This window comes from Geotrypetes seraphini, chromosome 3 (assembly GCF_902459505.1).
Source record: "Geotrypetes seraphini chromosome 3, aGeoSer1.1, whole genome shotgun sequence".
NCBI lineage: Eukaryota > Metazoa > Chordata > Amphibia > Gymnophiona > Dermophiidae > Geotrypetes > Geotrypetes seraphini.
The window spans coordinates 194,376,536-194,401,884 of NC_047086.1; the positions used below are offsets into that span (position 1 = coordinate 194,376,536).

At 42.5% G+C, this 25,349-nt stretch overlaps 1 protein-coding gene across 4 annotated transcripts in view; it reads right to left on the minus strand.

Moving 5' to 3' along the window:
* The window catches only part of COL2A1 (collagen type II alpha 1 chain), a 226,507-nt gene that overhangs the window by 85,327 nt on the left and 115,831 nt on the right, over nt 1–25,349 (minus strand). For all 4 annotated transcript variants that reach the window (XM_033938906.1, XM_033938909.1, XM_033938908.1 and 1 more), the window contains 6 exons: nt 21,837–21,935; nt 21,491–21,544; nt 21,302–21,355; nt 18,326–18,379; nt 15,682–15,735; nt 4,294–4,338 (listed from right to left, as the gene is read on the minus strand). In XM_033938906.1, the coding sequence (XP_033794797.1) occupies nt 4,294–4,338; nt 15,682–15,735; nt 18,326–18,379; nt 21,302–21,355; nt 21,491–21,544; nt 21,837–21,935 (360 nt within the window). The remainder of the gene's footprint in view (nt 1–4,293; nt 4,339–15,681; nt 15,736–18,325; nt 18,380–21,301; nt 21,356–21,490; nt 21,545–21,836; nt 21,936–25,349) is intronic.

Below are 25,349 nucleotides of genomic sequence, written 5' to 3' on the forward strand. Positions count from 1 at the left end.
AAATCACAGTTAAATGATGCTAGGTTCCACATTACAGAGTCACTATCCAAGAAAAAGATCTAGGTGTCTGTGCACTAAGGCCAAATTCTATATCTGGCACCGGAAAAAAAATGAGCACTAAGTGCTATTCTGTCAACAGCATGCCGAATTGAGCGCCATTCATAGAATAGTGCCTAGATCCAGGAGCCATGTCTTTTAGGCACAAGGATTTGCACCCAGGGCAGGATTAACCCAAAGGCCAAGTAGGCACGTGCCTAGGGCCCGAAATGGTCAGAGGGGCCCAATGAAGGAGGGCATCAACATTGTTTTTCCAAATGGCGATGGGCCCCTCCAGCATCGATCGGCAGCGCGGGCCCCCCCCCCCCCCGGATTGGTAACGCGGGTCTCCCCATTGACAGAAAGTAAGACAAGCAAGCAACGTGGATAAGAAAGGCAACGGGAACTGTAATTGTGCAAGCGGTGCTGCTTGCCCAAAGCTTCCCTCTGACACAGCTTCCTGTTTCCGCCTGGGCGCATGGTGGGGTGGGGCGTGGCAGGGGACCCAGTGTACTTGTGTGCCTAGGGGCCCTCGACGAACTAATCCTGCCCTGTTTGCACCAACCGTAACCTGGTGTAAATCCCCGCACCTAAATTAGGCATTGACTGGACATATTTTGTAACACTATGCGCAAATCCTGGGAATGCCCATGACCCGCCCATGCCCCTCCCATAGCCTACATTCTCTTTTAGGAACCACACACAAGAATTTATGTGTGCCTCTTTATAGGATGCGACTAGCAAGATGCACTTGTAAATTCTAATTGTTGCCGAATAACGCTGCTAATTGATTGTTACCACCCAATTATCTGCACTAATTGGTCCATTATTCAATTAAACTGTGCACACAAATTGGGCACACGGTAGAATTTGTGTGAGCACAATTTTTTGTGCCATATATAGAATTCTGATCAGTGTGTGGCGTGACCAAAGAAGTAAACAGCATGTTACCAATTATTACATTATATTACATTAGTGTTTTCTATCCTGCCAATACCTTTCAGTTCTAGGTGGTTTACAAAAAGAGTTGGCCTGGGCATTCCCAGGGAGCTTACAGAGTTGATAGATAGAGTGAGCTTACACGAATTGAAGACTAGCATGAGCGATGGGTTTTGGGGGAGGGTTTATAAAGTTTTTGATTAGTTCATTTGACAAATTTTTTGAAAAGTATAACAAAAATAACATTATTCGCCGATGACGCCAAACTGAGTAATGTAGTGGGCAAATGCACAACAGACGAAGATTCAGTGCCCGACAACATGATGCACGACCTACTCCTACTGGAGCGATGGTCTAGGACATGGCGACTCAACTTCAATGCCAAAAAATGCAAAGTTATGCACCTGGGCAGCCAGAATCCATGCAAGTCTTATACCCTTAATGGCGAGATCCTAGCAAAAACGGTAGCAGAACGAGACTTGGGGGTAATCGTCAGTGAGGACATGAAGTCTGCCAATCAAGTGGAGCAGGCTTCGTCCAAGGCAAGACAAATCATGGGCTGCATACGAAGGGGTTTCGTCAGTCGTAAGGCGGAAGTCATTATGCCATTGTATAGATCCATGGTGAGGCCCCACCTGGAATACTGTGTGCAATTCTGGAGGCCGCATTATCGCAAGGATGTGCTGAGACTGGAGTCGGTGCAGAGAATGGCCACCCGGATGGTCTCGGGACTCAAGGATCTACCATACGAAAAACGGCTTGACAAATTACAGCTATACTCGCTCGAGGAACGCAGAGAGAGGGGAGACATGATCGAGACGTTCAAGTATCTTACGGGCCGCATCGAGGCGGAGGAAGATATCTTCTTTTTCAAGGGTCCCACGACAACAAGAGGGCATCCGTTGAAAATCAGGGGCGGGAAACTACGAGGTGACACCAGGAAATTCTTTTTCACTGAAAGAGTGGTTGATCGCTGGTGATTGAGGCCAGCAGCGTGCCTGATTTTAAGGCAAAATGGGATCGGCACATGGGATCTATTCACAGGGCAAAGGTAGGGGAGGGACATTAAGGTGGGCAGACTAGATGGGCCGTGGGCCCTTATCTGCCGTCTATTTCTATGTTTCTATGTTTCTATGTTTCTATGTTAGTTTTCAGTTCTTTCCTGAATGTTTTGTAGTTCGTCATCTTGGTCAATTATGAGGAAAGAACTGAAAATAAAACAAGAGATATTATAGTGCCACGGTGTAACTATACCTTGAGTATTGTATACTATTATGGATGCCGTATTTCAAAAAAGATATAGTAGAATTAGAAGTGGTACACAGAAAAGCGACCGAAATGATTAAGGAGATGGAAATTCCATAAGAGTAAAATGTGGTTAGGGCTCTTCAACTTGGAGAGGAGACGGCTGAGGGGGAATATGACAGAGGTTTATAAAATCCTGAGTTGAATGAAATGGGTAAATGCATAAGAAAATAACATAAGAATATAAGAATAGCTATACTGGGTGAGACCAGTGGTCCATCTAGCCCAGTATCCTGTTTCCACAGTGGTCAATCCAGGTCACAAGTACCTGGCAAAAAACCCAAATAGTAGCAACATTTCATGCTACCGATCCCAGGGCAAACAGTATATTCTTTCAAAAGTACAAAGACTAGGAGACATACCATTAAGTTATATGGTAATACTTTAAAAATAAATAGAAGAAAAAATTATTTCCACTAAATGCATAGTTAAATTCTGGAATTCATTGCCAAGGGATGTGGTAAAAACATCCTTTGGCAATGTAGCTGGGTTCTAAAAGGTTTGGACAAATTCCTGGAAGTAGGCAGCATGGAATCTTGCTTCTTCTGGGGATTCTGCCAGGTACTTGTGACATGGTTTGACTACTGTTAGAAGCAGAATTTTGAGCTGGATGGACCTTTGGTCTGACCCAATTCAGCAATTCTTTTTTTTATCTTTGAGTCTTTGTGGCTATCATTATGTATTATTTTTCTTTGACTGTAGCTGTTCTTTGATGCCTCCCAAAAGCTGCTGCCCTAAGTAATCACCTAGCCATGTTTAATGACTGAGCTGGCCCTGAGTTTGAGCTACTTCTAGGCCTGGTGGCAGTGATGGAACCTGTCAGGGAGTACACGATCCAAACAAGCATGCACTAACAGGCCCTGTCTCCCCTCACATGGGTCTCCATTCCAATCATGAAACTTATACATGAAGGGGAGGCAAGGCCTGTGAATGTGAGCTGGCTTAGGGCCTGTGCTTATCTGACTACACTTCCCCTTCCACATTCACAGGGCACAGTCCCCTCGCGAATACTATGTATTCCCAAATAACTTTAGGGGCCCCCCAAACCTTAAGACCTTCCTGGCTCACAGACTCCTCCACACCTTACCTTAAAGCCTTAGTGGTATAGCAGTGAAGCGGGACAGGAGCAATCTTCCTACACTCCAGCCCTGTGAAAGCCATGATCAAAAAACGGCTGCCATGAGTTCCTGCAGTGGTCCCATGAGACAGCCATGAGAACTTGCAGCAGCCATTTTTGATCATGGCTTTCACAGAGCAGGAGCGTAGGAAGATCGCTCCTGCCCTGCTTCACCGCCAGACCACCAAGGCTTTAAGGTAAGATGTGGAGGGGTCCGGAAGGCAGGAGGCTCACAAATAACTGAATTTGCGAATGCCAAAACCGCGAATATGGAGGGAGACCTGTACTGGCATCACTGGGAACAGTAATACCTCCAAGAGGCAGCAGTGATAGGAAGAGAGAGAAGCATATGGGGAAGGGATAAAGAGAAGGAAAGCACATGGGGAGGGGATAAAGAGAAGGAAATAAATTATGAAAGCTCACAAGGCAGATGGAGGGAGCAAATAAGCAAAAAGATCTAGTCGCACCACTGTTGTCATTTAACCAAAATGCATCTAGTGTAACTCCTACAATATTGCCTGCCCTTGCTGCAGAAATGTATGTGTTGAAGTCTGCATGTTTTTGGTTTCTCATTTAAGAATTTTTTTCTGGGGATTCCCCCACCCCGAACCTATTTTATAATAGCTCAAATCAGTCTCTCCTGTGGAGTACTATGGATGCGACTATCATAAAATGAATAAAAGAAGGGTTGAAAAAAAAATTGATTATCATTTGGAAGAGAATCAGAATCAGTTCCAGGATATTATTATCAACTGCATCCCCTGTTCAGTGCAGACAAAGAGGTTTGCATAGAGGTAGCTATGAAACATGTCTGTTTCTGAATAGATGGATCTCATAGCATTGACCACATCCCCTTAACACTTAAGTGACATTGTTTCTGAATCATCCAAACTTACCCTTGGACCAACCAGACCTGCAGCACCAGCTTCACCAGGAACACCCTGGAGAGAAAAAAAGGGGAGACAATGCATCAAACAAGAGACAGGGGTCTCTGTACAGAAAAAAAACAGGTGGAGTGAGAAGCACAGGGCACAGAAAAATAAACTGTTTGAGAAAGGAACATATTCTAGGAGTCACGGTAGTCAAGAAGAATTAAGAGGATGCTCTGTAGATCTGTGATATCTTTTCCTGGACCTTAATTCAGACAGGTCGTGATCTGTTTGGGCCGCCGCGGGAGCGGACTGCTGGGCAGGATGGACCTATGGTCTGACCCGGCAGAGGCACTGCTTATGTTCTTATGTTATGTTCTTAATGAGTATTATCTAAACAGGATGCTGTGCATGACTATTTGATGACCTCTGAGTTTTTCAGATGACCTCTGTGGTCTGCAAAACTCAAGCATATCAGCCTCTTTGAGTAATTCTTATGAAAAACCAGCAAAAGGTTATCACAGCTGCAACAAATTTCGAAATTAAGGAGTAAATTTTCACATATTTATATCTGCTCCAAAGAAGGTGGAAAGTGTATTCGTTGGAGATTTTCCATCTGTAAAGTGTGTTTTACCCTCAGAAAAGGAGTTCTATGAAATTATCTCCCCCCCCTCCCCTCCCCATCCTGCTTTTACTAAGCCACGGTAGAGGTTTCAATCACAGCCCAGAGTACTAAATGCTCCGATGTTGCTCCAACGCTCACATAATTCCTATGACCATTGAAGCATTTACCATCCCGGGCCGTGGTAGAAACTTCTACCGTGGCTTAGTAAAAGAGGGAAAATAAATTCACTCGGAGGACCTCTATGCCAGCTGTATTCAACTTCAAGCTGCATAGGAAAAAACATCCCTGGTCAAAAACTCCATTATAAAGCAATATTCAGAAAAACTTATAGTATAAAGTCCAAAAATGCTCAAAACACTTATCTCTCCAGTTCACTATCCTCCAGGTGGGATCCGAATTCAAACAGTCCACACAGTTTTCTCCACGCTAATCTTCTTTCAAACGTGGGAAAGAAAATATATTTAAGACTCTAGTTTTTCACTGCCGCAAGCAACAACATTAACGCGCTCCTCGTGACCATGTCATCTCTCCCGCTGACATCACTTCCGGGTACCGTGGGCGTCTTAAATATATTTTCTTTCCCACGTTTGAAAGAAGATTAGCGTGGAGAAAACCGTGTGGACTGTTTGGATTCGGATCCCACCTGGAGGATAGTGAACTGGAGAGATAAGTGTTTTGAGCATTTTTGGACTTTATACTATAAGTTTTTCTGAATATTGCTTTATAATGGAGTTTTTGACCAGGGATGTTTTTTACTATGCAGCTTGAAGTTGAATACGGCTGGCATAGAGGTCCTCCGGGTGAATTTATTTTCCCTGGAAGAAACTGAGGTCTTTTCTCCATTTATAAATACATATTTATCTCTTGTCTCACGCCTCTGAAGGTATTATTTGGAATACTTTTTTTTGTGGTGAATTATTATAGTCCACTTGCTATTGTTGGTATCTTTTAGTAAAAGAAGGCCCATGTGACTGCACACATATGCAGAAAGAATGCAAATGGAAAGCACGTGCCTTGAACTACAACTAAAAAGGGAGCGAGCCAAATCCTAATAAATAAATTTTTTAAAACCCAGTATTTTCATTTAACCTACATGCAGGCCCTTCTGGGGTAATTTAAATGGTGCTATGCCCCTCATTCTCTAACAGTTTGCTTAAATTTCAACAACTGTCATAAAACTTAAATATACAGAATACTGTCATCCATGTCAGGCAATGTAATGTAATGTAATGCTTAGTTTTGTATACCGGGTCCTCAATCTGAGAAAGGTCGACTCGGTTTACAGTGGTTAGGTAAGATAATAAAAATATAAAACAGTGATTAAATTATACCAATAACAGTGTAGCGGAGATGGAAAAAAAATTAATTACCAAAGTGTTTGGTAAACAGAATGGTTTCCAAAGACTTATGAAAGGATGAAAGAGAACTACGTAGAGAAAGTGGAAGATCGTTCCAAAGTTGGGTGAACATGAAGGGCAGAGATTGACCAAAGTGCATAGTGGTATATAATTTTAGCCTTAGCACTTAATAGCAAGGGGCGTGTTCACAGGGGAGGGGCATTAGCCAGACTGAACATTAGCATGCTTGGATTATAGAATACTGTAATTTCAGCGGACAAACGCCACATTTTGGGGCAACAATGCTGTCTATAGCTGGCGCCAAGCTCTGGATTGTGCTGCCTGGTATTCTGCGATTCTGTGATGGGAGACTGGACTTTAAGAAAATGTTGAAAACACAATTATTTGTCAGTGCCTTCCTGTGCTAATGCTATTCTCTGTTAATGCCTTCCTGTCCTATAAATGATTTTATGGGATTTTGTGCTTCCATCTTGTAGGATGAATTTAAAAGATTTTAATAATGATACTGTTAGTTAATGTCTTTTGTGTTTGTCTTGTTGAAACATGGTTAGCATTTCTCTTTTTTTTTTTTTTGTTTAAATCTTTATTGTTTTCAAACTTCAATAATGTAATACAGTTGATATATCAGAAAAACTGCATGAAAACACATTATTATCTACAATTATTACATTAACAATCATTTCTCCATTCCTGAACTTATTATTTTCATGTTTAGCATTTCTTAAATATGTATGCATGTAATTTTGTAAACTGCATAACTTTTATGCGGTATATAAATTTTTAAATAAATAATATATAAATAGTATCTATTGTATGCCAGCTGTAGACTTGGCCAGTGGCGTAGCGAGGGTGAGAGGCCAGGGTGGTGGCATCCCACCCTGCCCTCATCTCTACCCCCCCCCCCGCTCCTTCTCCGATACCCCCTGCCGCACGCGTGCCCCCTTCCCTTCCCCCGTACCTCTAGCCGTTCACTTCTGCCAGCAACAAGAATTTCAATGTGTTCCTTGCAACGACCGTCATCTCTCCCACTGATGTCACTTCCTATGCACGGTACCCGGAAGTGATGTCAGTGGGAGAGATGACATGGTCACAAGGAGCGCGTTAACGTTGTTGCTTGCGGCAGTGAAAAACTAGAAGTACGGGAGAAGGGAAGGGGGGGCGCGTGCGTGGTGAAGAGAGGAGTGGGAAGAGATGGGGACAGAGAGGAGGAGGGAATCCCCATCAGCTGAGCCACCAGGAATCCCTGAAACCAGCTCAGCTGATGGGGATTCCTCTGCTGCAATCAAACAAGGTTGTTGGTGGGTATATCTGCAAAACTTGCTTTTGTACATTTTTCACATGGATATTTTTATTTTTTTTAAATGGGCAAAAAAGGTAGACGTCCTAAGGACCAAAACTTATATCTAGCTCATTTTCAAAAATAAAAGGTAGACGTTTGGCAGCTTTCAAAATGGACATTATTCCTACTGGGGTTGTAGAGGTCTTGCACAAAATGTCCAACCTCAAACTTAGGCACTCTTTTGATTATGCCCCTCCACGTGAGTAACTGTGAGTCCTGCCCATGCTCCATCCAGACTCACCCCACCTGTCAAATACTCGCTGTGCAAGATGGGTATATACTTACAGAAGAGTGCTTAGGCAGAATTCTGGCACATATGTGCCTATGTGAAAACATACATGCATATTTGCCAGCATTTTTAATCACCCTTAAAACACCTTCTATCAAAAGATGTTCTTCTACAGACCCTCAGAAATGCCACCACGTGTTCAATATCTTTTCATAACACCTGGATTTACACATTGAATCCTCACCGGGTCACTCCTAATATTATTCTTTATGTGTGTTTTTTTTTATATATAACTTCAACCTTCAGTGTATAAAGTTAATAAAGTTATAAAGTTGGGGGCGCTGCTGAGCCCGCACGAGATGGCTGCCTGAGCGCGGAGCTCCCGGATCCCTCAAATAGAATCCGCATAAAAACCACTTTCACTATCGCTACTCACAGCGATTCGCTCTGCCGCTGAATTATAACACCGTGGGGAAGACGGTGGTGGAAATCGCCGCCTTTATCTGCCCCGATGTCGGACAAAAAAATGGGAAAGAGACACAAGCCGGACCCGGTCTCTCCCTCGAAAACGCCGCTCCCCTCCTCCTCCCCCCCCCCCCCCCCCCGCTGGCGATTCTAGCCGCGAGATTCTTAATGAATTGAGGGAGCTGAAAGACTTAGTGACTGAAACTAAGGTGAGCACCGACGAAATAAATGAAAAACTCACCAACCTAACTACTGAATTTGCCTCGTTGCAGACACGTGTAGGCACCCTGGAATCCAAGATGGACGCGACCTCATTACAAATAACTGAGCTGAGACGCCAGACAGCTCATATTACACTCTTAGAGCAGGAGCTGGAGGAAAATAATAACAGGTCCCGACGATGTAACATACGACTTTTGGGGTTACCTGAAAATGGCAGAGACAATGATCTTATTCAGCAGCTGGAATCCCTCATACCTAAATTGCTTGATATTACATTTACCCATGATTTTGAGATTGAACGTGCACATCGTGTGCCCTCTCACCGCACTCCTGCTGACCGTCGGCCCAGACCTGTTGTGATGAAAATCCTGCGCTACCAGCACGTCCTCAGTATCATGCAAAGGGCAAAAATTAAAGCTCCGATCCAGCATGAGGGCGCCACTCTGCTATTTGTGCCAGACCTGAGCAAACCTATAGCTCAACGTCGCAAGCTCCTGCTATCTTTCAGACCTCAACTCAAATCTTTAAATGCAAGATTTGGATTAATGTACCCAGCGCGTATGAGGGTGACCCTTAACAACAGCACCAAGGACTTTACCAATCCAGATGACCTGGCTACCTATACTGAACAGCTTTCACCGACGCCTATTAACCAGGTCTAACTTAACCCACTGTGACACACTTTCCTTGTGGACTTGATCACACTTACACAGGCATATTTATGTCGTTTTGTTTTATTTACTGCCACGGTGTTCTCTTTTTCCTTGTTAATCATATGTTCTTCCTATGATCAGAGTGCTCGTTTATTATATGTCTGGTTTTTCTATCACAAATGAGTCAGAGGGTGATGGGAGCCCTAGCTACTCCGGCTCCTGTTTCTGGGCGCCCTTGGCTGCACTCGCACTGTCTACTAGAGGTGACACTTTAGTCACCATAGGGGATATGTGGTGCATTCACTTAGCTGTTCTTAGTTGTTTACTGTTTTTGTATTCACTGTTCTCTTTCAACTTAGCAGCCAGTTCGGTTATTACCACTTCATATTTCATCAGGATGTCATGTATGCCTCCTCAGAGTAATGAATATATGATGATTTCCTTGCAATGCACTGTTTATATGCTTTATCATTTGTTTTATAATGTCTCTTAACATTATATCATTGAACACAAAAGGTCTCAACAACCAAGTTAAGCTCAAGAAAATACTGACGTATCTTGAGGGTTTTCAGCCGGATATTGTACTGCTTCAGGAGACTCATTTGGACTCCAACACCTCAGCTAAAGTCCAATACCCCTGGGCTCTTCCACCATATTTTTCACCTGCTATCGACAGAAAAGGTGGGGTTCTAACCCTATTTAGAAATAAAATTGATCTTTCCATAATTTCCTCGTCTACGGATCTTAATGGTAGATGGGTCAAGGTTAATTTTCTCCATGCTGGAGAGAAGTATTGTCTCCTGAACGTTTACGGCCCGAATATGGATTGCCCAACTTATTTTCATGCACTGCATCAAACCCTCCTTGAAGATGGTGACTCCCAACTGATACTTGCTGTTGATTTTAATCTTGTTATGGATTCCAGTAGAGATAGACGGTCCGCCTGTGCATACAAGAAAACTCGCTCGTGGTATGCCCTGCATAATCTAATTGAAGATAACAAACTTCTTGACATTTGGAGACACATGCTTCGAGATATTGATTCTTACACATTTTATTCTCCTCCGCACTTATCCTACTCGCGCATTGATTTTTTCCTGGTCAGTGAATCCTTAAGTGCCACTGTACTGAAGTCTGACATCCTTCCTATACTGGTTTCAGATCATGCAGCTATTTCTATTCAGCTCAAACAGAAGATGCCTCGCTTATGTACCTCTCATTGGAGATTCAATAATTCTCTTCTGCAAGACCCACAATTTTGCCAGCATATGAGTTTACAGATCATTGAATATTTCAGATTCAATAAACCCGAACACACATCATGGACTTGCTGCTGGGATGCTTTTAAAGCTTATGTTCGGGGAGTGACTATCAATTATTCAGCGCATAAACTAAAAAAATGGAAAGCCGAACAAAAATCACTGGAAGACAATATTAAAGCTTTAGAATCACAACATCAACGTACTCCAACGGATCTGAATCTCTTAATGAATCTGAATAAGGCTAGGTTTCGGTATAACTCTGCCTTGAGCCACAGAGCTTCTCAATCTGTAAGTCAGCATCTTATTATGCGACAGGAAATAAATGTGGGTGCCTACTTGCTAATTTCCTTAAAAAACGCAGTGAGAAATCACATATTGAAACTATAAAACTTGACACCGGAGTAGAGATCACTGATCCTACCGATATATCCCAGGCCTTCATGGACTTCTATCGCACCTTATACACGTCGAATCCTTGCGATCCCCAATTATCCTGTGAATTTTTGAGAGACATACCACACCGGTCACTCGATCACAATGATAACGCAACCTTAGATAATCCGATAACGATATCTGAGCTAACGGATGTTATACAGTCTATGGCCCTTAAGAAAGCTCCAGGTCCAGACGGATTGACAGTTGAATTCTATAGAGCTTTCCAAGAAATCCTGGCACCATTTTACCTGCAATTTATTGAACATCTTATAGCTGACGGTGAAGCATCCGGTACTTTCACAGAAGCTTCGCTGATAGTGCTCCCCAAACCGGGTAAGGACAAGAGATACGTTGCCAATTATCGACCATTATCTCTAATTAATGTCGATGCGAAAATTTACGCCAAGCTACTCTCGGTTCGTCTTCAACATGTTGCTACCAAATTAATTTCTTCAGACCAAAGTGGCTTCATCAATGGTCGATTTTCTAGTGATAACACCAGATCCTTTGCCCATGTCATATCTCAAATACACCATCAGGATCAAGAGATTCTTGCAGTAGGGCTAGACGCAGAAAAGGCCTTTGATAGAATAGAGTGGCCTTTCCTTTTTCAGGTATTGAGATGGTATGGCATCTCTGATGCTTTCCTCGCCAAAATAAAGGTTCTATACACCAAACCTTCCACCAAGACGTTTATTAATGGAACATCATCTACAGTATTTCACCCCACCAGGGGGACACGACAAGGTTGTCCTTTATCGCCTATACTATTCAACCTGGAACTAGAACCCTTACTGCAACGAATAAGACACAATCCGCTTATAGCTGGCTTCAAAATTGATGATCGTGAATACAAAACATCGGCATATGCCGATGACATACTCTTATTTATTACACCAACATCAATGCCTCATCTTGTATCCACAATATCTGATTACGCCGCTGTGTCTGGATATAAACCAAACAAGAGCAAATCTGAGGTAATGCCTATCAACTGTCCAGCGGCTGAATTTGAAGTCTCCAAATTTGGTTTTCATTGGGTGGCCTCATCTACGAAATACTTAGGTGTTTTTTTTGGTCCTTCAATTGATGAAACCATCCGTCTTAATGAGGAATACTTACTTGATACTCTCAAATCCTGTACTACTACTACTACTAATAATAATAATAACTTTATTTTTCTATACCGCCATAGTCAGGCGACTTCTAGGCGGTTTACATTGTAAGAAGGCTGGACATTCAGCGAATAACAAAAGGTCTTAATACAGTACAATAAGTCAACTTACAATACCGTACCATGAGTCTAAATACAATACAATACAATACAATACATTACAATGAGTCTAAATACAATACAATACAATGAGTCTAAGTACAATACCATACAATGGGTCTAAATACAAACGATAATCTAAGAGGAAAACTTACGTATTAATTGGAGTTCTATGGTTAGTGAGTACCTGAATACTTTAGTACTTACATGTTGATTGGGGTTCTATGGGTAGAGAATACCTGAATACATGAGAGGAGCTTCTTGAGAGGAAGAAAAAGGCGTTTACAGGGGGGAAGTCCTAGTGAGTGAGGGGACAGTTTTAGTCAATGAATTTGGCGAACAGGGCGGTTTTAATCGATTTTCGGAATGCACTATATGTCAGATTGGGTTCGTTTATGTAGTTTTTCAGCCAAACTTGCTGTCTGTTCGCTTGGAACTTAAAGGTTCTGTCCAGGAATGATTTGTACCTGCAGCCTATAATCTTTGGGTATGCAAAGATGTTTTTGTTTCTGGTTGTTCGAGTGGGGTTGTGTAGGGTGAAGTGAGATTGTAGGTAAGAAGGTGCTAGTCCCCAGGCTTGTCTGAAACAGGTGCAGGCAAATTTGAATGGTGGGGCAGACTAGAGACGATAAAGATGATGCTGGCTCCCAAGGTAAACTATGTCCTAAGCATGTTGCCCTTCTATCTGACCCCGGCCTTCTTCAAGCAGGTTGACTCCTTACTTACAAAATTCTTATGGAATAATAAACAATCACGTATAGCTCTTTCCAAATTAAAAGCACCCAGATCTCACGGAGGAGTGAATTTCCCTAGCTTCATCCATTATCAGCAAGCTTTTATTATGAGGCAATGGTCTGAAGGTTACCATGGCTCACGATGTCTTGACCCCCCTGCCTGGCTGCACATGGAGGGTGCAATCTACGGTAAGAAACGACTATATTACCTAGCCGGCACGGATCTGACCAAACAGGATAAGCGTGATCCTATACTGCTGGCCTATAAAAGGGCTATTATGGATGTGGACTCCACTTTTTCATTGACGTGGGAGAACTCTAACTTGCATTCCTTATGGAATAATGATAGATTCAAAATTCAGCATATGGTAGCGGATTGGAAGATATGGCAACACTACAATATATGGACACTACAAGACCTAATAAAAGATGGAGACTGGTTATCTTTCCAAGAGCTAACTTCCGTAACTGGTCTTCCAAGAAATCAACACTATAAATGGGTTCAACTCACACACTGTATCAAACACTCCTTACCTTGTGCTCTCAAGCTGACAAATAATTCCGGCTTAAATAACATCTTGGATAAAGCAACTACTGTACCCTTACGGGCATCTATTTGGTACAAAATACTACAGAAATCGATTTTCTCTGGTCCTCTAGAACTCGAGACCAAATGGCATCACCAACTCAAGCTACCCTCTCATGCCATTGACTGGACCGAACTGTGGTCCTCATTATTCAAATCTATTAAGTCAGCGTCCATACTTCAATCTATATTCTTTGTCTATCATAGAGCGACTTGGACCCCACTACTATCAAGTAAAATTGATCCCAAAGTATCTCCACTATGCTGGTCATGTCTTCAGCAAGAGGGATCTCTTGAACATCTTCTAATACACTGCTCACTCATTCAACCATATTGGAACAGAGTATGGTCCACTATATGTTCTATTTTACATATCGCAGATGATCTCTCTCTCCCTATTCTTCTATTAAGAACCCAAGCACTGACAACACCACTAACTAAGGATGAAGAAATTCTCTTGACTATAATGTTGTCGTTAGCAATCCAAACGCTGCTGCAAAACTGGAAAGACCTTTCCAAAGTAGACTTTCACATGTGGTGGAACACGCTATGTATTACGGCCAAATACGAGAGAGTATTTGCTGAGAAAAATGACATCCTTCCTCATTTTCATGCCATATGGAAACCCATCATTGATTATACTGACAATTGACCTTTTGTTTGTTTTGGTACATTTTATACATTAATTAATGTCTTCTACACTTACATGTATTAACGCTACTCTGAGGCTATGTTCATTTGTATTTCAAAGTACTTACACGTTTCAAGTTCATTCATGATATTTTTACTTGTCTTTATGCTGATGAATGTACCCTGAATTTATATTTCTTTTGTATATTATCTTCTGATTCCTTTTCTGGTATGTACACCACAAAAATTCAATAAAACTTGTGTTGAACTTAAAAAAAAAAATAAAGTTATAAAGTTAATAAAGCATAATTGCTACTGTGCTTAACTTTTGGTGGTGGTGGTAAGGGACAAGTATACCGACATGTTTCACCCTTAGGGGGTTTCTTCAGGGCTACAGTCCCTTGGTTTTGTTCACACGCCGCTAGACCACCCGAAATACTGCTATCAAGATCTTGATAGCGGCGTGTGAACAAAACCAAGGGACTGTAGCCCTGAGGAAACCCCCTAAGGGTGAAACATGTCGGTATACTTGTCCCTTACCACCACCACCGAAAGTTAAGTACAGTAGCAATTATGCTTTATTAACTTTATAACTTTATTAACTTTATACACTGAAGGTTGAAGTTATATATATAAAAAAAACACACATAAAGAATAATATTAGGAGTGACCCGGTGAGGATTCAATGTGTAAATCCAGGTGTTATGAAAAGATATTGAACACGTGGTGGCATTTCTGAGGGTCTGTAGAAGAACATTTTTTGATAGAAGGTGTTTTAAGGGTGTCCAGAAGGAGGTCATCCTTCAATACATGTTTAGACTTATACCTTCTATATCAACATCAATCTTTAAACCAAGTCATCAAAGCATTTTAATCAGCACATATATGTTAACAACTTCTTTATAGAGCCCCTGTGTTTCCATGCATCTACTTTTTACATGTATACCCATGGACAATTTTATGAGATCCCACTTGAGAGCATGTAATTCTGTTCTTTACACTCAGATCACTTATAAAATTCCCCTCCCCCCATACTGTGCCCTCTGTTACTCCTGCAACTCTGGGGAACAATAATGGGAGACTTGTTTCTAGTGGCATTGCCAAAAGGGGCCTTGGAGGCCTGGGCTCCCCTTCCCCCTTTGAGCTCAAGCCCCCTCCAAAATTGCAGCAGACAAAACGTGTCTGGTTGGGGGTGCTCAAGGCCCATCAGCTAATGGCTCTGACTCTGAGGCTTTTTCCCTATTGAACAAAAAAAGAATAAAATAATTTGAAAAATCACAGTTAATTAAGGTTCAGTATAACCTCTGTTGAGTGATAATATCATAAATCAACCCACTATATTTATGTTATCTTAGGATTTGGACCACTAGGGGCTCCTTTTAAAGCGTGACTTTTCATCATGTGCTAATCCCCCCTCTAGGCTTAAAACTACCGCCTGCTCAAGAGGAGGCGGTAGCGGCTAGCACAGCCGGCGGTTTAGTGCGCGGTATTACGTGAGTTAAACCGCTACCGCGCCTTCGTAAAAGGAACCCTAGGTCTTATTTATGAATATTTCAGAGAATTTCATGCACATTGTGAAGCCAAATGAAAAGTTTTTAGCTCACCTGGTCACCTGATTTACCATTTTCTCCTGGAGGACCTGGAGGACCAGGAAGTCCCTATATGATAAAAAAAATATATATATATATATATAAAAACATGAAATGGGGTAACCTCATGCATTTAATAGACAATAAAACTATTTTTGGTGAGGCAAAGCCTATAGGTATTTATACCTGTGTGGTTTAGAGCAATAATCAAAAGGCAAGCATATGAATACATCGAGGCCAATATTCAGATTAGGGTGACCAGGTTACCCATTCCAGAAGGAAGACTTTTTGGCCCGTCCTGGATTTAAAACTACATCTCAAAGCAGTGTAGGATTTGTAGTCCATGATTCTATCCACTGAAATCAGTGCTGCAGGTCTCTTAATGCACCTGGAGGAGGTTGGCAGAAATCCAGGACTGGGCAAAAAGTCTCCCTTCTGGAATGGGTAACCTGACCACCCGAATTCAGACCACAGGAGTTGGCCAGGCTGACTCCCACAGTCAGTGTTGGCCTGGATAGTCAATGCTGGGCCTGACCAGCATTGAATATCCGGTTTATTTCGGTCACTATAAACTTAGCCGGTTCAGTCGATATTGAACGCTGGCTGGCGAAGTTTATAGTGGCCAAAAAGAGACTAGCTATTTAAGCAGCCCGATTTGGACACTTTCAATTTTGCAGAATGCCGGTTAAGTTGCGCAACCCAGCCAGCTATCCGCTATGCACTAATATTCAGCAGCCATCTTGCGCTAAATGCTTAGCCAGCTTAACGCTATTTAATCAGCCAGGACCTGTTCCTGGCTGGTTAAATAGCGCAGAATATAGGGCAGCTTGTTTTTATTTATTGCCTAAGAAAAAGTATCCGTTCCAGCACCTGCAAGGTATTGTTTTAAAGGTAAAAAGAAGGCATTTAGGGGTAGGTATTCAAAACCATTTAACCAGGCAGGAAGGCTCCTGCCCACTTAAACTACACTTGCCTGCTCCCCTGCTGATGTTCAGCGGCAATTACCACTAAATATCAGCTATGGCCGCCACAACACTATCTGGTGAGTGCCAGGATGGTGCAAGGTAGAGTCAGGTTGGTCCTGGAACTTATCCAGGCACCGGCGATATCAGTGCCTGGAAAAAAACGATCAAATACAATGAAGTTCTAGCTATGCAAGGATAGCAATCCAGATGCTGGTACTGAATAGCACTGGTACTCAAGTAACTTTTGGGAGCCATGGAGTGCCTGGATATTCCGAGCTGGTACTCAGATAAGGGCCAACACTGAATATCTGGGTACAAGTCAGCCTGCAGTACTGTCCACTGTAGAATGACTATTGCTCAAATAGTTTACATTGTTGAAGACTACACACATACTGTTCTTCCTCGATACAACTCCACTCCCAGAATGTCTAATTTGTACAGGTAAATAAATGCATACAGTTTCACCATGTGCAGAGACAGGTTAATGTTTAACAGAGATGCCAAGAGTGAACCATCCCAAACAGTGATATGTACCACACCATGGAGTGAGACTGAAGACCATAGAGAGAAATTTTCAGAGGGTACATCAAAGGTATACATCTAGAAAGATGTAAGTGTATTATTCCTTTGCAAATGAATCAAGGCAGCATTAAATGATATTGAAACAATTTGGATAAATTTTTTGAGCTGAAAATTGTCTTCCACCCAGTACTTACATATATGTATGCCCCCCCCCCTCCATATTTGTAGGTTTAGGCCTCACGACTTTGGTTATTTGTGCGTTTCTAAACCCTGACGCACCCCCACCTCCCGGACATCTCCATACCTTACTTTTAAAGCCTGGTGGTCTAGCGGTAAAGTGGGGCAGGAGCAATCTTCCTACGCTCCTGCCCCTTGCAGAGCCGCAAACAAAAATGGCTGCCATGAGTTCCTGTTGTTTCACTACAGCGGGAACTCACAGCAGCCATTTTTGTTCATGGCTCTGCAAGGGGCAGATTGCTCCTGCCCCACTTCAACGCTTGATCATCAGGCTTTAAAAGTAAGGTGTAGAGAGGTCCAGGAGGGAGGCGGGGATGGGTCAGAGTCTGCCCTAAGTAAGGTGTGGAGAGGTCCAGGAGGTGGAAGGGAGGTGCAAATTTTTCTTATTCGCAGGCTGGATTTGCCGCTAACCCCCTTGATTATGGAGGGAGGAGTGTGTATTGATTTCAGAGCATATGTACTTGCAGTAAAGGGAAAAGGGACAGGGCAAGGGGAAACAGGTGGCAGGAAGATGTGCTCAGATTTCTTTTTTTGTTTGTACCACTTGGTTTTCTTCTCTAAGACTTCCCTGTCATGAAAGCAATGATCAAGTTCAATGCATTAATACAGAAGGATTAATGAGAAATAGTATGAGAGTGAGAACAATTTCAAATAAGTGTGACACACTTTTAATGAGTGAGACTTAACATCTCTGGTATATGCTAACTAGGCAGTAAAAACTCGCCTTGTACACATCTTGATAACTTCCTCCCTAACTAACACTATTGGCCAGATCACTTTGGTCTTTTTCCATTGTTTAATTCGTTATTATATGAGTTATTTTGCATAATTATGCACACATATGCATTGATAATAGATTAAATTGTGTGATATTTGCTTCAGTGAAGCTACATACTAATACAAATTAATGCACAAGTCAAATTAATTCAACCTACCTGGAAACCAGAAGGTCCAGGGGATCCTTGCTCACCTCTCTCACCAGCTGGTCCCTGAGGAAGAAGGAGCGACAGTGAGTATGATGCCAGTGTGCTCATAAGAAGCAAGGTCTGTCCTAAACTAAGGCAGCAATGTCTCATGCATAGGCAGTTTTTGTCCAATCGCTGTGAGACATTCAGTGACCCGCAAGCTCTCTGACTTAACTACTTGGTCCATTCTGCTACTCCCATATTTTTCAAAATTGTGGCCACCAATACATTTCCCACATGCTACCATTTTGTTTGCATACCTATCCCCTTTGACAATATTGGATATAAGCTCTTACTGCTTAAAAAGCAAGACTGAAAAGTGACAGGTCCAGAAGCACTACGTACTGCTTTGCTGAGGTAGAAACAGAGAAAGACGTAAAAACATATCTATCTAGATTATATAAAAATGATTGTTTCTGTCCCCAGGGTAGACAGAATACATGCTCAGCGCTGTTAAGCGATGAGTTAGGCCTAGGGTAAATGTCAGTGTGAAATGCATCCTGGAACAAGACCATAGTAGGCTGTAAGAGGATGTCCAAAGCTAGTGTTACCAGACGCCTGGGAAAACCTTGGACAGCTGAATAGGGCTGGGTCATGTGGCCGAAAAATGGTAAACCTGCCAAAAGCATGAACTCCAAAAAAGACATCTGAAGCTGGATACAGGAGATGAGCTTGCTGGCAGTGGCAGCAGTAGGTCTGGGAGGTTGTGGGTGACTACCGTATATACTCGAATATAAACCAATCTGAAAATAAATCGAGGTAACCTTTTTCTCCCCATAAAGGAGGAAAAAAGGTTGACTCAAATATAAACCGGTGGTTTATATTCAAGTACCGGTACAGGGCAGAAGTGACCCCTCTTCCCTTCCCTGGCGTCCTGTCTGCTGGCTCTGCAGCCAAATAAGCCAGTCAATTCGCCCCCCCCCCCCCGACCCACCGCAGACCGCCAGTACTGCTCTTGTGGTCCAGTGGAGCGGGGAACTGGAGCTCCTTCAATCCCTCCCTCCTGGTGACTTTGTGCAACTAGCCCGCCCCTCCCCTCCTGGTCCCCCTGAAGGTCTAGCTTAAGACCCCAGTGGTTCAGCAGTGAGGCGGGGCAGGAGTGATCCCTTCACGCTCCTGTTCGGCAGACTCCATAGTGAAAAAATGACTGCTGTAAGATCCCACAGCAAACTTTGCAAGATATGGACTCGGGGCCAGAAGGGGAAGAGAGGGAGAGATATCGGGAGGAGGGGGTAGAAGGGCTGAAAGGAGAGATGTTGGATTTGTAGGAGGGAGGGAGACAGAGAAAGACAGGAAGGAAATGCTGGGTTACAAGGGTGGATTATTTTTTGTATGGTGACTTCTATGTAGAAATGTTCTAGTTCTGATCTGCACGTTGTGGAGAGGTAGAGTATCAGCTCCCATATAACTAATTATATTATGGTGTGTTAAACTGACCTTTTCTTTTGCTTACTCATTTCGATTTTTGTTATTTGAGCATCATATATCTCCTTTTTGCAGAAAAGCAGGTTAAAGTAACTGTGGTTATATGTGGTGAGAAACATGTTTCTTTGAGTTTATCTAGCAGGATCTATTATTTTGCTTTAAAATGGGTGACCTGAGCCTAAAAGGAGTGGTGCACAAGTCTCTGCTGTCATTTATTGTGTTACTGAAGCTACTACTCTCTAAGAAGGGAGCAGCTAGCTAGTCTTGCCTAATCGTTGGGGCAGCCCTTGTCCCACTCCCATTTTGCATGCTCGGGGGGAGGGGGCACCAGCTCATCCCTCGCCTCAGGCAGCAGATTGCCTTGAGCCGTCCCTGTTGTGATCATTTTATCAAGTCCTCAAAAAAATACATCTAACGTAGGCATGAGACCTTGAAAGCTCTTAAACACCGCCACCTACAGATAGAAAATTCTACTGTTGGTCCCATAAAAGAAGCAGAACCATCACAAATGATAAAGAAGATGGCTATTGTTGAAAAGATAAAAGGCAGCTCTGATAAATAAAGTCTCTAGATGTCAACATAAACTATTAGTCACCTTCTTCCATAAAACATACTGCAAACAAGACCAGCTTTTGGGGTATGTTACCTGGGTGGACCTAACTAAGGCACTAAGCATGATGTTGGCACCAAAGCCTGTATTCTCCCTCCCCCAAAGTCACACTATGTAGACAGGGGTAAAGAGAGAACAGGTATGGTACTGGGAAGAGGATGGGGAAAATAACAAGGGGAGGATGTGGGCAGGGGGAGAAAGAGAAGGGGATGCTATGCATTAGAAGGATTGCTGCACTGGAGATATCGGTTCATAGTTATTCGCTCATGAGACTTCAGCGGGCCGACATTGCAGCGCAGACAAATCGGCACACCGCCTAAAAAGTTACTTTTAAAGAGCTCCAACGGAGGATGTGGGGGGAACCCCCCCACCACACACACTTTACTTCATACTCTTCGCGCTGCTTTTGGGGGGGGGGTTGGGGGATTGGAACCCTGCATTATAGAGTAAACTTAACTTTTTCCCAATTTTGTAGGAAAAAGTTAAGTTTTCTTTATAATGTGGGGGGTTGTACCCCCCACACACACCCCAAAGGCAGCGCGAAGAGTATGAAGTAAAATGGGGGGATTCCCCCCCACATCCCCCGTCGGAATTCTTTAAAAGTAACTTTTTAGGTGGTGTGCTGGGGTCTTGCGCTGAATTGTCGGCGCTGCAATGTTGGTGTGCCAAAGTCTCGTGCGCTTTTTTCCCATCACCAAGATATCATTGCCTAAAGAGATTAAGGGAACCAATTTTGGTTGTTGCACAACCCCATCTCCCCCATCAAATCTTACATAGTCTCAGGCACACTTCCAGTTGATTTATTTTCGGTGCAAGCAGGCTCTGTCTGCCTGGCTACGCAAGTACGTTTCATCAGACACAAAACACCAACTAAGCAAAAAGCCCAGATAAAGCAATCAAGAGAAACTTACAGCTGGTCCTGATGGACCCTGTGCGCCAGTCTCACCATCTTTTCCAGAAAGACCCTAAAACAGAGGAAAATGAAAAGTGAACATATGTCTCAAGGTGTGAATCTTTGTATGGTGAAGTGTTTCACACAACTGGACAATTTCCTCTGAGGTCAAGAACAAGCCAAGATAAGCACCATTAGACACACTCACTCTCAGACCGGGAGCTCCTGGTAACCCCTTCTCACCCGCTTTCCCAGCTTCACCCTGGAGAGATTACAAAGAATGTACTCAGACAATACCATTATTATAAAAAAAAAAAAAGGGTTCAATGAATTTGTATGAGCTTACATGAATAAAGAAAAGAGAGAGAATAGAGAAGTGACTCAATGACATTCTGCTGTCCTATAAAACTGACTTGATCCTTTTTTTGTCCTAAGACATTATTGGCTCTATTCTCATTCCCCTAACCTCATGACTTTAGCGTATGATCCTTGTGACCTTGTATAGGACGCATCTTATATTTTTGTGGGAAAACAGGAAAGAAACAGACACTCACACTGGCACCTTTGGGACCTGGGAATCCCATGACACCAGGCTGTCCCCGAGCACCCTGTGGGCCGGGTGGTCCCGGACGGCCATCTTCACCAGATAAGCCCTGTTGAAGAGCACAAACACTGTGATTAGAGAACTTTAACCCGAAGCACACCACAGTCCCATGCAATACTGCAGAATGCATCAGTGCATTTGCTGTGATTATGTTCTGCTTTGATGCCTATTATGAAAAGCAGATAATCAGCCTATAACTACCATACAAAACACAATGGCTGTCATTTTTGAAGCACATGGACGTCTCAAAAAGCTGAAATGGAGGTCAATGTGCTTGAAACATACAAATCCCAATTTTGCAAAGGTAGGACAGGACCACCCAACACTGCAGTATGTCCAAATAGCAAGGGGCCATGTTTTGGACAGGAAAAGGGAAAGCATGAAATCAGGACCTCCAACAGCGATTACCAAAATTGAAGAAACGTCCACTTCTAAAAAGAAGGATGTCCTTAATTAGACCTGCTTTGATGGAGCAGCTGTCCTTTGAAGGGAATAAGGCATGAGACCTCCTTAATCCCCCAGTGGCTACTGTCCCCCATTATAGGCATTCTTAATAGAGAATGAAGCAGGTCCAAGGCCGGGTGTAGTGGTTAGCGCAGTGGACTGTCAACTAAGGGCTCCTTTTACTAAGGTGCGTTAGCGTTTTTAGCGCTACGTGGCTAGAACTAACGCCAGCTCAATGCTGGTGTTATCGTCTAGCGCATGCAGCAATGTAGCACACGCTATTCCGTGCGTTAATGCCCTAACGCAGCTTCGTAAAAGGAGCCCTAACCCAGACTCAAATCCCACTTAAGTTATTTTTTTTCTTTTTTTTTAAATTGTGAGTCCTCTAGAAACAGAAAAAAAAGAGCAAAAGTAGGATTTCAACCTGGGCTCCTTGCTTTACAGTCCACTGCATTAACCACCAGGTTGCCCCTCTGCTCTGCATGGCCTTCTAAGAATGCTACCAAACATACTTCCATGTTCCTTGTTCCCCCCACACTGTTCAATATTTGGACTTATCAGTCTGTAAATGTATCTTCATGCTGGACTTATTTTCAAACAGGAAATATGAATGTATTTCCTGTTCAAAAACACATGTGAGATTGATGTCCGTATTCTTTCTTTTTTTTATTGTCTTTATTCATTTTAAAGCTAAAAATAAGTGTAACATATTATACAGACATTTTACACTTTAACAGCACTTAAATTCAATCAAATTATATTTCATAACAAATACATGTATCTCCCCCCCCCTTCTATATACCCAACAGTTGCACTCAACCATAATTAAATTAAAAGTATTTCCCCACCCTGGACGTGTATATTCAAAGGGTAAAATCAATAATCACTCCTTACATAATTTATTCAATGGCTCCCAAACATCCTTAAATTTCCTATTATGTCCCTGCTGTATGACAATCATACGTTCCATTTTAAAAATGTGGCATAAAAATTCCCACCAGAAATTATAACTTAACCGGTCCCAGTTTTTCCAGTTCTTCAAAATAAGCTGTATGGCAACTCCTGTCATGATTAAAAGTAATTTGTTGTTATGGGAAGTTATTGGACTCTTGGCCCTCATTAACATGCCAAACAGCACTGTATCGTACGTCAATGCCACTGGATTTTCCAGTATTCTATTGATTTGACTCCAAATGGATCGCCAAAAGTTAAGTATCAAGGGACAAAAGAAGAGCAGATGATCCAGTGTCCCTATATTGAGATGACAGTGCCAGCATCTATTAGATTTAGAACTATCCAACTTCTGCAAATGAACAGAGGTCCAGAAACTTCTATGTAACAAAAAAGCCCATGTTTGTCTCATAGATGCACACACCGTACATCTCATCCTCCAAGTCCAAATTCGTGGCCATTGAGACGCAGAAATCTGCTGCCTAATCTCAATGCTCCAAATGTCTCAAAGACCAGTTTTTGGTTTCTTATTCAAAAATTCAGATATTAATTTATACCACTGGGCAGCCTGATGCCCTAGGAAATCTGGAAGCATAGGACTGGCAAACTATACTGATTTTTTTAAATTTCGCCAATCAGGGAACCCCTTCTGAATGGCCTGCTTCAACTGCAACCATTTAAATGCTTGATACTGAAATATTTAGGGCTCCTTTTACGAAGCTGCGTTAGGGCATTAATGCGCGGAATAGTGCGCGCTACATTGCCGCGTACGCTAGATGCTAACTCCAGCATTGAGCTGACGTTAGTTCTAGCCGCAGAGCGCGCGGTAATATCCTGTGTGCGCTAAAAACTCTAGCGCACCTTAGTAAAAGGAGCCCCAAATGTTTGCTGCAGTCATGAAAAGTCAAGCAGCTTTCCATCTGATACGACATCATCTAGAGTGCGTATGCCCGCCTGAATCCAATGCTTCCAGAGAATCTTAGACTCGCCAATTGGAGTTCAACCAAAGGGACTGATAGAGACTTTTAAAATATTAAAAGGATTTGATAAAATAGACCAAGAGGCAGCATTACTGAAATATTCAGATGTGACACGGACAAGAGGTCATAGCCTGAAACTGAGTGGCAGCAGGTTTAGGACAAACGTCAGGAAATTCTGTTTTCACACAGCGCGTGGTAGGTGCTTGGAATGCACTCCCGGAGGAGGTTGTGGAGGAGACTACTGTACTGGGATTCAAGCGCAAGTTGGATACACACCTTCTTGCATATCATATTGAGGGATACGGTAAATCCGGGTCTCCAAAAAGGAGTACCTAAATGGGCCGCCGCGTGTGCGCATCACCGGACTAGATGGACCTCGGTCTGATCCGGTGAGGGCGTTTCTTATGTTCTTATGTTCTTATGACTGACACGTGGATTTATGAATCGGAATAGGTGTTAACTTATTAATAAATTTTAATGTCTGCCATGTGTCTAATAATTCAGAAAACGTCTAAAAACTCAACTGTTCCTAAAGTATCTAGACAACTGACTCACTCATCTTCTTTCTCCTCCATAGTGATTCCTCTGTCCTATTAATCTCTTTCTCCTCAACAACGCATTTCTGGTCCTATTAACTCTCCTCTTCCCCCCTCTTAAATTCAATCAATTTGTACCTCGCTTAATCTATTGTACCTCGCATAGAATTTAACGATATTGCGGTATATAAGCTGTTATTATTATAATTATTATTAATAACATTCTATTGTCCTTATACATCCTAGGTAACTTGATACTCAAAATGTGACACAATCTCAATGGATAACAATAGGAAGATATACAATGGTATTCTGTGAATTATTATCAATTAGTTACTATTGGCTTTCACAGTTATTAAATCTTTTCCATTTATGTTTACTTCTTATCATAGATAAATATCTAAAATTATTATGGTGATGTGCTCAGACCTGTAACCCAATAAATAGTGAAGCCACCATCATGAGTTTAACAAGGGGACCATCATTGCAACCACCGTCATTCAGGGAGGGACGGGGACAGGTGGTTGCAATGATGGTCCCCTTGTTAAACTC